We start from the raw sequence: 13,889 nt of genomic DNA, 5'->3' as shown, positions 1-13,889 counted from the left end.
TAACCTGAATGAGGTCATCTCGCTTCATATATCTACAGTGGCATCAAGGCCAGTTATGGTGTCCTTACACCTTAATCCTAGCATTTCTGGTCTCTGACTAGCAAAGCACTCGGAGTCCTGGCTTCTTTCTGTACCCTTATTCTTTCATGTTCCCAGAGGTCACTGTGATTTAATTGTGGTGTCAAGAAGTTGAAGCATCTGATTCAGCCTGAAAAGGAGATGGATGGAGAGCCACCTAGCGGCTGAGCTTTGTAGACACATTTACACAGTTGTACAGAAGGGCTAGGACTGATGCCAAAGGATGTAAATCTGTGCACAGCCCTAAATACTGCAGCTTTAGCCAGTTTCCTACAGAAAGCTGTTTCTAAGTTTGCTCTCCAAGTTCAGGTGTGACCTTTCCCCTTTTTTGCAGGATGATTTAGACCCAGTGTATTAATTACTACACATTTTAATCAACGTACCCATCACTGTGTTCTCTATACTAATGTGGCCTCTGGATATATGTTGTCTCCCTCTCTATTAGTACATTCTACGGCCCAAAGAGCAGCTGCAGCAGACTTACAGGTAATATCTTGTAACAAGCTTGCCAGGCTGGCATTTCCAACGTTCACAAGTTTCCTAGGCATCTGTAACTTCCTACACAATTCTTAACATGCCAAGTACCTCTATTACATGACTCAATAGGCTCCTTTCTCCCAACAGAGATCTGACCCTTCTCCAGATGGCATCATATTTACACCTGAGCTAAACTACATGGAAGCTCTGCATTAAGACTAACACTTACTGCCCACCTCTCCTATGGTTAAATGAGCTCTTACCCAAGTGACCAAACATAAAAAGGACCATAGATTTGCCCCACAACATTGTCATAAAAATGCAATTTGAACTCAATTAAAAAATACTTTACTAAGCACTCAAGAACGGAAGGGCTTGACTGTTTCCCCCTTTGTATATTTCTTCACCAGGGTATACATCATTAATGAATGATCTGACTGTCTCACCCCTTTCTGAACAGCAACCCAGCCCTCCACGGAGTCACAATGCCTTCCTCCCTCCTCCTTTGAATTGCTTCATGAAATTTATTCCTTCTCATTTGCATTCAGTTACTGGATAGGTTTTATTCTCCTGTTTTTATTCATTCTGTTTTAAGAGTAGATTAAATTGTTTAGGTTAACATTAAACTGGTGGCTTGAAGGCCATGCTGTCCTCTAACTGCACCACTGTTTAGTATAGGCAAAGTACCTGAAGGGAGATTCTCTGGGAATGTCTATTTGTCTTTGACAGCAAATTTTGCAACACTAAGCCTACTGAAAACGTGTTACTGATGAGCAATAAAGTCTCCTCTCCAGTGATCCCAGCCCACCTGCTCTGAACTGAGTGTTTCATGCTGGGATTGCTTTGCTGCAATTGCTTTTAATTAAAGCCAGGAAAGGACAACCCTCTCTTTAAATTCAGTTCAAGTCTTCCAGTACTAGGAAGAGCTCTGCCCTAACCAGAAGCAGCCACTTCCAGCTGCTCATTTACTGATCCATTTAACATCAGTGACCATCACTTTGGATAATGGATATCTTTGTTAAATACTCGCTCCTTCCCCCTTCCCAGGAAGAGGTAGGTCCTAGCAAATAGCAGTGCCAAAGGGGGCATGTCACATGTCCCTTCTCTTCCTCAGAAGCTGATAACGCGCACACACTGTAGGATCCAGCTGCAGGAGGCAGAAGTGCTCTGCTGATGAATGGCAGGGAATTATCCCCATAACAACAAGAGCTCCCTACAAAGAGATCACATCAAGGTTTCTTCCATAAATCCAGTTGCACTTTTGGCCCTTACATTTCTCCAAGTCACCCAGACTTATTTACGTTTGGGCTTTTGTTCTCTGCCCGATTCATTCTCTTCCCCAGGTCAGAACTGCATTTGTTTGCATGGAGGCATGGCACCACCTCTGTAGTTCTTTCAGCTAACTCTTCCTCATCTTGCTGCGGAGGTGAAGGTGAAGTAGTCATGACTGGCCTCTGACACTTCAGTTCCGCCACTAACTCCCTCATTTCATCCTTGGAGGCTGGCACTGATCTCTCCATTGAGGAAAGAAGCTGCTTACATAACAGATCATAGTATCTGTCAGGCCAGACCAGATCATTGGCTCATCTACTCCAATACTGCAGCCAGTGCCAGGTGATTCAGAGACAGGTGCAAGAAATCCCATAATCAAAGGGCCTCCCAATGGATGAAGTTTCTTGCTAAATGCCTTCAGTTAGCAATTGGCTTAAGCCCTGAAGCCATATGCATCAAAGCTACCTCATTCTCAGCCCTGGCACAACAGAAGTCTGGCAGGGGGTAGAAGTCTGCAATATAAGGTCTGCTTCTTCTTGAAGCAATTTATCTGGAAGCAAAGACTCACGTTAAGAATCCTGTCATTGCCCTTCACGTCAGATGTGGCACAAAAGTCCGTGTTGCATGACCTGTACAGGGAGTGCCTTGCTCTGTCTCGTGGTGACCTCAGAACAGCAGTACAAGCCCTTGTGATCACAAGCCTCTGTTTTCATGATGCAAAAAAGGACATTTCATGCAGCTCCCACTGAACGTCCTACAGCAGCAAAGCAGATAATTGCAGGCCTCTGTTGTGGGAAATGAGCTCAAGGCACCTATTCTGATTCAAAGTACCCCTTCCAGGAAAACTCTCCCACTGTTTTGTCCAATGCTCCCAAGAAGTACAATGGCCTCAGACCAACCCCATTATTGTTTCCACAGAGAACAATCTTTGGTTAGTTAGCATTAACCTGCTACCAGAAGCAGAGCTGATGCAACCGGTTCCTACAGAAGTCTCACCTCTGGATTGAATGGTTTCAGATTAGTCCCCAAAGGAACGCTTTTTCACAACGCACAACCACCAGAGCATTTGACACGACAGACAGGTTTTTAAGAGGCCTAGAACTGGAATGGCAGAGGTGCTGCAGATCAGGATGAGGTGCATTTGCACACGTGTCTGAGGGGCTCTGTGGATTGATAGCATAGAGTATTGAAGATACAGAATCAGTGTTTGCATAACTGGAGAGATGAAGCTGACACTCTAGTTCCCTGGTGCAAATCAGTGCTGCCAGACTGTCACACTTCAATGAGCACTAAATTCACTTATAAGAGGAGCTTCGTTAAGTATTGTTAGCTATCCCCCACATTAGTGCCACCCCATGTTAATCTATTTTTTCTATTTTATTAACATGACCTGCTCTGTCAGCTTGACTCTTAGTTACATGATCCCGATCACTATTGATTTTGCCAGTACTTTAGACTGCTGACATGAATGGGATAAGAGCGTATCTCCTGTACATTACATCCTGCAGAAAACTGATCTCAGCTGCTTTCTCTGAAGAAAAGTTGATGGTGGTCAGAGCTTCACTCAGTGACCCCAGATGGAGGGAGCAGAGGCAACGTATTAAGGTGAAAAAAGCCCACAACTGCAAGCAGCAGCTGCTAGTTAATTCTGAAAAAAAATGAACAGTGAGTTATGTCACGGGGTGTACTCCCCACACTGGTTCTGAGGAGACTGAATTGGGCCAGGTGGAGGGAGGGAGCTTATTGGGAGGAAGCTCACCTGTGAAGGAAGAGGAGGGGACTACAGAAAGCCCAGAAGCTCAGAGCAGAAAGGGGCTGGGAAAGTCTGCAGTCACTGCCTGGCAGAAGGGCAGAGCGTTAGAAGGTTGCAGAGGCAGGTAACCTACCATTACTCCCAGGGAGGAGGGAGTTGACAGACTGGCAACCCGGGGGGGTGGGAGGGAGGGAGTCAGATAATAAGGAAAGGGCTCAGGGAAAAGCAGTGAGGTCTAGAAGGGAACAGACCTTGGTGGCTGAATAGAGGGTCCCTGAGCCAGAATCTGGAATAGTCTGTGTAGTCTTCCTAGGGTCAGAAGTGAATGTCTTTCTCCTTTACAACAACATCTAACAACACAAGACACAGGTTACCTTTCAGGAGCTGTGGATATTTGGTATGAACCAGGTTGGTGAGGTCCCCACCGTCATCTAAAATCATGTTCAAGGGCTGCCCATCCTTGAAGTAGAGGGTCTGCTCGATGCACCACAAGTATTCCTCGTCAGTCTCCCCTTTCCAAGCAAACACTACACCACAACAAACAGAAGGCATAATCAGTCAGGTCTCTTATTCATGTGTGTCCATACCTGAGTGTATAAATCAGTTACATCAGCAGCATTCAGTGCCAGAGCCAAAAGGTATGAGCTGCCCTAGTAGCCAGGAGTAATCAAGCCCAGAGGCAATCATAAGAAAGTACTCTGTGTTTGCAGCTGAAAACAGATCTCGCTTAGAGCAACCAGGATAGAATTAGCTTTGCCTCAGGTTACGGGCCACAAAATTATGGACCTTGGTCAGAGCTTACCAGACATTAACTTCCCTCAAAAGCAAACAAGATGACAGAAAGATAAAGCCCCCCAGACACTCTATAATCCCCTACCTTCTCCTGATTTCAGAGCCATTAACAGCCCCCTCTCCTTCCCAGGCATTTGTGCACATGGTCGCACGCCTCACTCACTAGGCACCTCAGGCATTGCAGAAGCACACCCAGTTCTGTTATTTATATGTCCAGAGGCAGGGCACACTTCATGCAGTGCTGTTAATTATTCAGTACAGGCAGCCTGTCCATCCTGCTATCCCACCTTCCACAGATGCACTCATCAAAGCCACACGAGGCGCTGTGTATCTATACGCCTTTGAGGTCTGATAAATTCAATATGCAAAGCACAAGCTAGAAAACCAAAAAAAGGGACTTGAATCCACAAAGGGAGGAAATTAGAGGCAAAGACCAAGCAGCAAGGCCAACACCCCATCCTTAACTCATTCTCTGGCAAGGGGATTCAACTTCCAGAGACGGAGCGGGAGGAGAGGCCATTTCAACCTTGGAGACTGACTACGGCACGAGTGACATCATATTCCAGAAAACAGGATCTTGCCTCCTGTTTTCTGGCATATGATTGGTGTGCCTCTGGTCTGATTTCCAAGGGCAGGAAAATTAAAGAGAACTAAACAGTTTTAAATTGCTGCAAATAAAAAAAAAAAATCATAGCTGGGGCCCTGACCCCAAATGGCCCACGGGAGTTCCATGGTAATAGGCATTACAGCAGGAATGAAAGAGAATCCCTCCACGAAGGGAGGAACCAGAATGTTAGAAAATGGATCTGGCTACTATTACTGTATGGTCTCATGTCATGGAGTTATTGACACCCACAGCCATGAGACTACAATTTTTGGCAGAAGAATGCAATAGACATCTGACAAGTAACTCTAGCATTCTTCAACTTCCCTGTCACACACAAAAATGCTGCCATTATGAAAAACACAAAAGTTTGAGAGAGACAGTCCAACTGCTTTTGTTTTGTTCATTCTTAGCTCTGGTCTACACTACAGACCTATACTGGCATAACTATGTCACTCAGGGGTGTGAAAAATGCACATTCCTGAGTGACATAATTATACCGACCTAACTTCCCATGTAGACGGCACTGTGTTGGCAAAAAAGCTTCTTCACTGACATAGCTACGGTCTCTCCAGAAGGTGGATTAAGTACAGTGATGGGGAGAGCTCTGTCCTGTTAGCTTACAACATCTTCACCAAAGCACTACCGTGGCAGTGCAGCTGCTCCAATGCAGCGTTTTAAGTGTAGAATTGCCTTCATTCTCAGTTTGGTGTTTTAAATCTGGCCTTTAAACATCACTCTCCCCAGGGACAAAAGCAATCATAAGGGCAAATGATGAAATGCCCCCAGCACATTTTTCAGAAGGCTTTGATGGAAAGTGCCAAAATAGTCAGAGGATCTAAAAGACTTTACAAAGATGAAACTTTAGAGGTAGGAAACAGACACAGGGAGCTTAAGTGACTTGTCTTAAGTGCTGCAAGTCATTGGTGTAGCTGGGAAGAAAACCCAGTAATCCTACTTCCCTCTGCTCTAGCCACTAGAAAATGCAGCTCTGTTTGATCAACTGTATTGCCCTTTTTATCACCCTCACAGTCTGTGTGAAGAACTGCTGCTTCATCACATTTCTGAAAAAACACGGGACCTAATCTATTCTGCTTATATAACATTTTCTCTTCTCATTTTATTACTAGAGGCAGCTGCATGAGTATAGGATCCATGTCCCTCAAGAGCTCATGTCCTGTTGATTCTCCCCCCTAGCAAAGCCTTAATCAGCTGTCTGTGAGCCAGTGTCACTTCAACAAGAACCTACTGTGATCTCAGCAGATTAGATCCTCAGGTAGGAAATAAGCATCAGGAGTAGATGAATGTTTAACAAGTGGCTTATGCCATTGTCTCTGGTAGTATAAGAGAAGGAAAAGACACACAGACAGCCGATCCTCACTGATCATTTGGTTTCCTATGAGACATCAGCACTAGGGTGGACAACAACACAGCAGTATCACTTTGCATGGTCCTCCACCAGCCATTATTTGGTTCCTGCTGTCAGAGGAGATTGATGTCCTCAAATGTCTCAATTCTGGGTTGAAATGAACCCAGATACGGAAAGAAATATGGCAGAAACAGCCAACTTTGGGAGTTGATACCACAAAGAAATTGCCCACTTTCACACAGCTTTCAAATTAAACCATAACAGGGCTGCAGGCCCTGCCTGAAACAGAGCCTCACCTCAGCCATGTTTCAAATTTGTAACAAAACTCATCTGAACTGGACGGCATGGAGTGATTTGCCAACAGGGCTTTAAACATAGAACTGCATGATCCCTGAAACCTACATCTATTGTACTTTGAAATAAACAGCAGGATTTTGTTTAGGGGATAAGGCAGTATGCCGCATTTACTATGAATACAGAAAAGAAAAACATTTTAAAAGAAAATAATTGCCTAAAACACACTTTTATTTACTCTCTCTCTCACACACACACACACACACACACACACACACACACACACACCCACCCCCACAGGAGGGATATAATGACTAGTTTTTTTGTTGCTTGAGCTGAAGCCACTGGCCAAGTGGTTCAGGCACGAGGTTGGAGCCAGGCCTTTGTCAGTCGCGACACGATGCTTTTTGGGGGTATACAGAATGAGCCCAGTGTTTACGGTTTTGTTTTTGTTTTTTTAATACTTATTTATTTTTATTTGGGTTTATGGATTTTGCTATGTTAGATAGTTTTTTTGTTTGATGTAATTATTCGTTACATTTGAAGTTGTAAGTGTGACAGCTTTATTATTTTTTTATTTTTGTTTTATATTTTGTTTTTGGGTGTTACTTTTTTGATTTTTGGGGTTATTAGATTTTTGGTTATTTGGGTTGTAAAAGTTTTAAAAACAGACTTTTTTTTTTTTTTTTTGCCTCTGAGGCCGAGAACATTGCTTTAGCAATTTTTTTTTTGCTGTTTTATTTTAACATTTAAATTGCATTTATTTTATTTATACTTATTAAAATTATTATATTTTATTTTATTAATATTTGTTTTTATTTTATTTATTAATTTAATACAAATTTTATATTTACATTAATTTTATTAAAAAGGAATATACATGGTATATGTAGAAATTTTAAATTTTGGTTTTATTACATTTTTTATATGCATTGGGCATTTTACTGCGCTTGTAAATTATTACAATTAGATTTTGGGATGTTTTTAAACATTTACTTAGGGATGTAGCACACAGCAGGGGCTTTAATATGTTATAAATGTTAAATTACAGAATGTTTAGGCAGGATGTTTTTATTTTAGTTAATTATTATAATGGAGCCTGGGGTGGCATGAACAAACAATTAATGTGTTTGGAACATTTTTATTTATAATGTTTAGTTTTTTTTGTGGGGGGGTTTTAGTGTAAGGATTAATTTTTAAGCTTTACATAGTGTTTATGGTTCAGGCCTGCTTTGGTTCAGGCCTATGTTACAGTATTACAGTGCCAAGGCCTGCTGGGACCTACACATTTCAGCCCCAAGTGGCAACCATGCAGTAGCTGGAAAATTCAACAAAACTGGGAAAGCACTAACTACTCAGGTAATGGCAACCACACCAGAAGGGCCTGAAGTATATAACAGAAAACCCCATATTTTCACATCATCTGCAAGAGAAGGCATAAATGCAAATGGCACAAAAAGCAACCAGAAAACTGGGATTGGCCTTCCTCACCTCTTTTTGTTATACAAATGATCACTCATAAAAAGCTAGTGAGGTTCTGATGGAGCTTTTTGTGCAGTGGATTCAAGCAAGTCCCACTGCATCTGGAGTTACTGCATGCAAAATGTCTGGGATTGGTGCACCAACATATGCCCTTCCACTAAAGAGGAAAAGTTATTTCAACCTGGGACCACTCAAAAACCTGAAAGTAAGGTGTCTGCAGAGTACATATTTACATAGATCAAAACTGAAAGTTATGGTATCACCTGATAACCTACAGCAGCATCAAAACAGCAGAGTTTAGCCTGCTAAACAGCTTTGGGGATGGTAGTCTATAACACACAGCAGGCATGCCTGTGAGCTTGACACACCACAAATGCTGCCATTGCAGCCAACCTGAAAGGACACATCATTGAATATTTTGGGGACAGCATATGCCCTGTAGCCCAAGACATCCCACTCCCTGAACACCACATGCAGCCTTCATTTTTATAATCTGTGCCAGTTAAATAGCTTTCGGGTATGTTTACACTGCACCTGGGAGGGAGTCTCCTAGCCTGGAGGGACAGGCTCCCAGTAGCTCCGCTTGAGCTAGCACTAGCTGTGTGGATGTTGCTTCAGAGCCCAACCTGCTGTCTGAGCCACAGCGTCCATGCTGCTATTTGTTGCGCACTAGCTAGCTAGCGCAGGCTGTCTGCCCAAGCTGGGAGTCTCGCTCCCAGGCGGCAGTACAGACAGCCTTAGTGACCAGAACAAAGGCGGCTGCTAACCTAGATCCTTTAGTTTGTATTCCAGGATCAGTCATTCTCAAGGTATGTGGACTGCTGGCTGACGCAACACAGCCTGGATTAAACTTCCTATGTTGCAACAGACACCGCTTTGGAGGGTTATTTCTATCCTGGAGTTTATTCTTAGAGCCTGATTTGCACATGCTTTGATTAACTAAAACAGGCAGCCTAAACCACTTCATCAGAGACAAATGAGATCACAGAGAACTTACCAGGAATACCGGCTTTTGCAATAGCAGCAGCAGCATGGTCCTGAGTGGAAAAAATGTTGCAGCTTGACCATTGTACCTGAAACATAACCCAAGACTAGTTTTAGTTGGTAAGCCAATTCCCTTAATAATAGACAAAAGGAAAGCTGTCTTTGTTCTAGGAGTTAAATGAAGAAGGGCTGAGAGCAGGGAGGAGTAAATCAGCCCAAATTCCTGCCTCATTCAGAACATCTGTAGAGGTTATTAGGCACTTAACTAGGACCACTAAAAAAAAAAACCCAGGGTAGGATAATCATAGTAGGTTTTGTTTAGGTTCCTTTTTTCGTTGATCAAAACCCACAACGTGTGAGAGATTCCACTGGACACACATCCCACTGCACATATTAAGTTATAGAGGTTTGCAGGCTATGGTAAGGTATTAAACGTTTGGGTCAAGTGAATACCTGGGTACATTGGGTCAAATGAAGTGGATACATCTGGAACAGATTTTCAAGGAGCGCATGTTGTATGCACAATAAAGGAGTTGAGCACACAAGAATGCACATGCAGAAACTTGGAATAGTATGAAATGCAGCTGAAATGCCATGGGCGATTGAGAAGAGTTTAAGATTTTACTCACCCAGCTCTCCTTTGTGTTTTTCCAGTTGGCCTAACTGCTTTTCACACACATCTCATAACTAGGTTCAGGCAGGTAGAAGAGTAACACCATGTAGCTGAGTGAATATAGTGTTTGTGTGCTTATTTTAAAGCACTAACCTATCTACAATCCGCTAAGCATAATGGAGAGACACAAGTCATTGATGATTGGGCTGTTTGCTTGTATTCTTATTGCCCTAATGAGCGCAGTGGTGGGCTTCTGCATGCTTATTCAAATTAATTAGTTCATTAAGGGAAGCAATTCTTCAGCCCTTACACAGATAGTCCCATTAAAGTCAATGGAAAAATCCATGCAAAGGTTGCAGTTTCACCCTAAATATCTTCATATTTGTGCCTAGATAACAGCTATCTCCCCTGGAAAACAAGCACTCAGATACACACCTGTAGCTCGTATGTGTACACCAGTTTTATATGCATAATTCTGGCAGCATCTTGGAAAATTTGGCTCATTTTGTCTCATCACAAAGACAGCTCATCCAGTATCCTGTTCATTGCTTTTCCCTGAACTTACTCCAAGTTGTCAACATATTCCAGGTCATGAGGGCCCAGAACCCAAGCATAATATTCCAGGTATATCCAACTTGCATGTTCAACACTTGGATGAAAACTCTTAGGAATTGTCTACAGGTCACTTTCATTGGAAAGTGTACCCTTTGCCAACTGAAAAATCATAACACTTCTTTGTTGGAAGTATTTACCTGGTCCCTGTTACCATAGCCTCAGCTGGTCAGAGTCGATGATGTATTTATACTCCACATCCAACTGATGGAAGGGGAAATGCTCTTATCTCCATTTTACAGATGGGGAACTGAGGCACACAGAAATCAAGTGACTTGCTCAAAGTCAAACATGGAATTCAACCTAGGTTTCCAGAATCCCAGCCTAGCAGAGTAAACACTGGACTACCCTTTCCATAAAATGTTCTCATCCAGTTTGAAAGCCAGGGGCTGCACTCAAATGGTTTCAGTAACTTATTTGCTGATCTTCCAGTGACATGGATTAGTTTTTAATTCAGATTAATCTGCTTTGGAGGCAGTCACTTGAAGTGTTACCACCAGACTGATATCAGTGCTGTGTATCATGGCTCAGGGGACCCTTTGCAGGACCCTCAGCAGCCTTTGCCCTCACTCCCCATGGTAGGGACAGGATTGCTCACATGCCAGAAAGGGTTACTGAAGTCATGACCACCACCTCCTCCTGACTGAAATGGGCACTGGCATTAGGATGCAGTCTGACCAGATAGAAGCTGTGTGCTGCACACAGAGGGCTTATGGGTTCTAGAGGAGAAACACGCATCTTCTGTTTCCATTTGGAAGCATGAACTCATCTGTTTGCAAACTGCAGTGTGGTCTCTTCAGAAGAGAATGCAATTGTTTGCCAAGATTCCCTGGTGTAATTACATAAAACAAAATCAACATTCATGTCACAGTGTCACCTAAAGGCACAGTGAAGAGGAAACTCAAGATACCACTTTACCTCAGCGCCCAGAGCCACCAGAGTATCTATCAGAACTGCAGTCTGCACAGTCATGTGAAGGCAGCCTGCGATACGAGCTCCTTTCAGTGGCTTTGATGCTGCATACATCTCCCGCATCTTCATCAGCCCTGGCATCTCATTCTCCGCAATCCCAATGGCCTTCCGACCCCATTCTGCTAGGCTGATGTCAGCTGCAATCAAGACATGACAGGTGGTTGGGGCTCAATTGCATGAAACCACAGTATCTACTCTCTCACTTGCAGATTGGCATTGGCTGAAATTGCTATGTAGCCATCAAACTGGACATGAAGTAGCAGCTGAGAGAGGAGGAGACCCAGTTCCTGAAGTCTTTGCATAATGTTTTGTAGGCCTTTATGCAATGAAGCTGTTCCAGCCAAGTTTTAGAACCTACACTTTCAAATGTAGGTACCTAAACCTAGACATCTAAGTCCCTTATCTCTGAATGTCAATTAGAAGTGGCCCAATTTTCACCATTACCAAGCCTTTTAATTTACAAGTTTACCTTTAGGCACTTGCATTCTCAAATTTCAGCCTACGTGCCCAAAACCGTGGGCATAGATTTATTTTCAGATCACAAAGATTTGTGTGTGTAACACAGCAGGTGTGCAGCCACTTAATCACATAAAGACGTGGGCAGAATATTTCAAGCAAGAGGCCGAATGAGTTGAAAAGGGCTCAGCTGCACTTCCCTTGCAGCTGTGACGAAGGACTTCCCCATTACAAATAAAATAAAATCAAGCCTAAGCCGGTTACTAGACCCAGATCAGTGTGGCAGCACAGCTGCTGCAATTCTTCAGTTCCTTCCCAGTTACTAGACAATCACCTTCCTCTCCTGCTGATTTCATGCAATGCAGTCAATTGGGGGCAATTCTCCTCCTAGCCCCGCTTCTTTTACCCTCCCCAGCTGCCGCGTCCCCCTCCCAGCCCCTCTCGTGCAGCTCGCCCCAGCTTCCCCAGGAAGATACACAAAAAGAAACGCTGACTCCGATGTGCCTGAGCCAGCTCAGGGGCCAGGTGCATCCTGGGAACCGTAGTCTTTCCGGGCCAGCCCCGGGCCGGACGCCAGGCACCCAGGCAGCGTGGGCAGGGGAGGAAAAACTGCTGCAAGTCCCGCCACGAGCCGCGCGGCCCGGCCCGCAGGAGGCACGTGGAGCCTCGCAGCGCTGCTGCTTTTCCACGCGGATCAAGCGCGCCAGAGTCCGGCCGCTGTCAGCCCAGGCCAGGCTCCGGTGCAGCAGCAGGCGGGAGCTGGCTGCGATGCGTTGTGACCTGCCAGGCCCCCCGCAGCTGCAAGGGGTCCGGGGGGGAGGGGTGCAAAGCGAGGCGCCCTTTGCCCAGCGAGCACCACGGCTCTCTGCACGCCGGGAAGAGAAGAGAAGAGAAGCGGCGCTGGGGTGGGGGAGCGGGGAGCCGTGCCGAGCCGAGCCGAACTGAACCGAGCTGTACAGTGATTAAACCACCCCATCATTTGCCTTGCCCCCGCACCGCCCCCATGCGGCCCGGCCGAGGCGCGGGGAGCGCCCCCACTTACCGACTTTGTGAGGCAGCTTGTCTGACATGCTGGGCTCCGGTGCGGCAGGACACAGGCGGGGGCAGCAGGCGGCAAGGGCGCCAACAGCGGCTTTAAATAGACTCGCCTCCCGTTGCATATGCATGAGGCGGCCGCTGCCATGTAGGGCAGGGGGTGGGCGCGGCCTGCAGCGGGACGGGGACGGCCAGACGCCTGCCCCGCTTGTGTAACTGCGGGGGAGGCAGCTCTGCAGGCGGCTCCTGTCTCGTGTAAGGGGTGCCTTAGCCCGGGAGATTTAAAGCCCCTGCGCCTGCAGTTGAGTGTCCCATAAGGCTGGACCCCTGCACAGGTGCGGTGCTCGAATAATCGGGGCCCCTCACTTGTCTGGTGAAGTGATCCCCTTCTCATTGCTGTTTAAATTAAAGCAAACCACCTGACATTCTGGACCCCCCCCTCCACCCCACTTCAGGAGCAGAGCCCCACAGGGAGATGGGACTAAATGAAGCAAGTGCACAAGTGAGTGAACCAGCAGGGTAAGGCCTTAGAGAGAGATTTTCAGTTGTACGGAGGCCTCTAAGGCTGAAAAGAGGCACCCAGGGGGATTTTCAAAAATGCCTAAGCAGGTTTGGTGCCTAACTCCCATTGAAATAAAAAAAACTGAAAAAAAAAGAGGGACCAAATGAATGTAGGTGCTTACAGGGTTAGGCAGCAGCTGAGCAGGAGAGTTGTGTCTCACAATGACACCTAAAAACAGGACTTGGGTGCCTAAAATCCTTGGTGGATTTACCTGTATCCTGTATAGGTGTTTTAGAAAACCCCACTAGGTGCATAGCGCCATCTTCACACACCAAAATATCTTTTTGCAGCTGGCCCTCAGACTGAGTTATTTAGGGCAGGGAACATGTCTAAATTTATGTCCATCACCTAGCACAATTAAGCCACAATCCTGAATGGGGGCCCCTGTAATATAAATAATTAATGACATTTAAAACTGTTAAATATTATTTGTTTCGGTTTTCACCAAGAACTTTGGTGGCAACTAGACGTCTAACATAGTGAATGCCAGTGAAAATGAAGTAGGATCAGAAGTTAAAATAGGGAAAGAACAAG

The 13,889-nt window shown here is 45.0% G+C and overlaps 1 protein-coding gene across 4 annotated transcripts in view; it reads right to left on the bottom strand.

The window, feature by feature from the left end:
- Positions 1 to 13,448, bottom strand: part of AHCY (adenosylhomocysteinase) — a 33,924-nt gene extending 20,476 nt beyond the window's left edge. The window contains exons 1-4 of one of the 4 annotated variants that reach the window (XM_067554472.1): positions 12,801 to 13,241; positions 11,249 to 11,439; positions 9,119 to 9,194; positions 3,955 to 4,107 (exon numbers count right to left, since the gene is read on the bottom strand). In XM_067554472.1, coding sequence (XP_067410573.1) covers positions 3,955 to 4,107; positions 9,119 to 9,194; positions 11,249 to 11,439; positions 12,801 to 12,924 — 544 coding nt within the window. In that variant the 5' untranslated portion in view covers positions 12,925 to 13,241. Of the gene's footprint in view, positions 1 to 3,954; positions 4,108 to 9,118; positions 9,213 to 11,248; positions 11,440 to 12,092; positions 12,156 to 12,800 lie in introns of those variants that run through there. The other 3 variants (XM_067554473.1, XM_067554471.1, XM_067554470.1) reach the window with 3 other exon arrangements.
- Between the last annotated feature and the right edge of the window lie 441 nt (positions 13,449 to 13,889).

Source organism: Emydura macquarii, unplaced genomic scaffold (genome assembly GCF_026122565.2).
Source record: "Emydura macquarii macquarii isolate MOO-44397 ecotype Brisbane River unplaced genomic scaffold, CSIRO-AGI_Emac_v2 contig_1483, whole genome shotgun sequence".
In the NCBI taxonomy this organism is placed as follows: Eukaryota; Metazoa; Chordata; order Testudines; family Chelidae; genus Emydura; species Emydura macquarii.
Note: the sequence above shows the minus strand (reverse complement) of the source record. Positions and strands in the feature narration are given on the sequence as shown.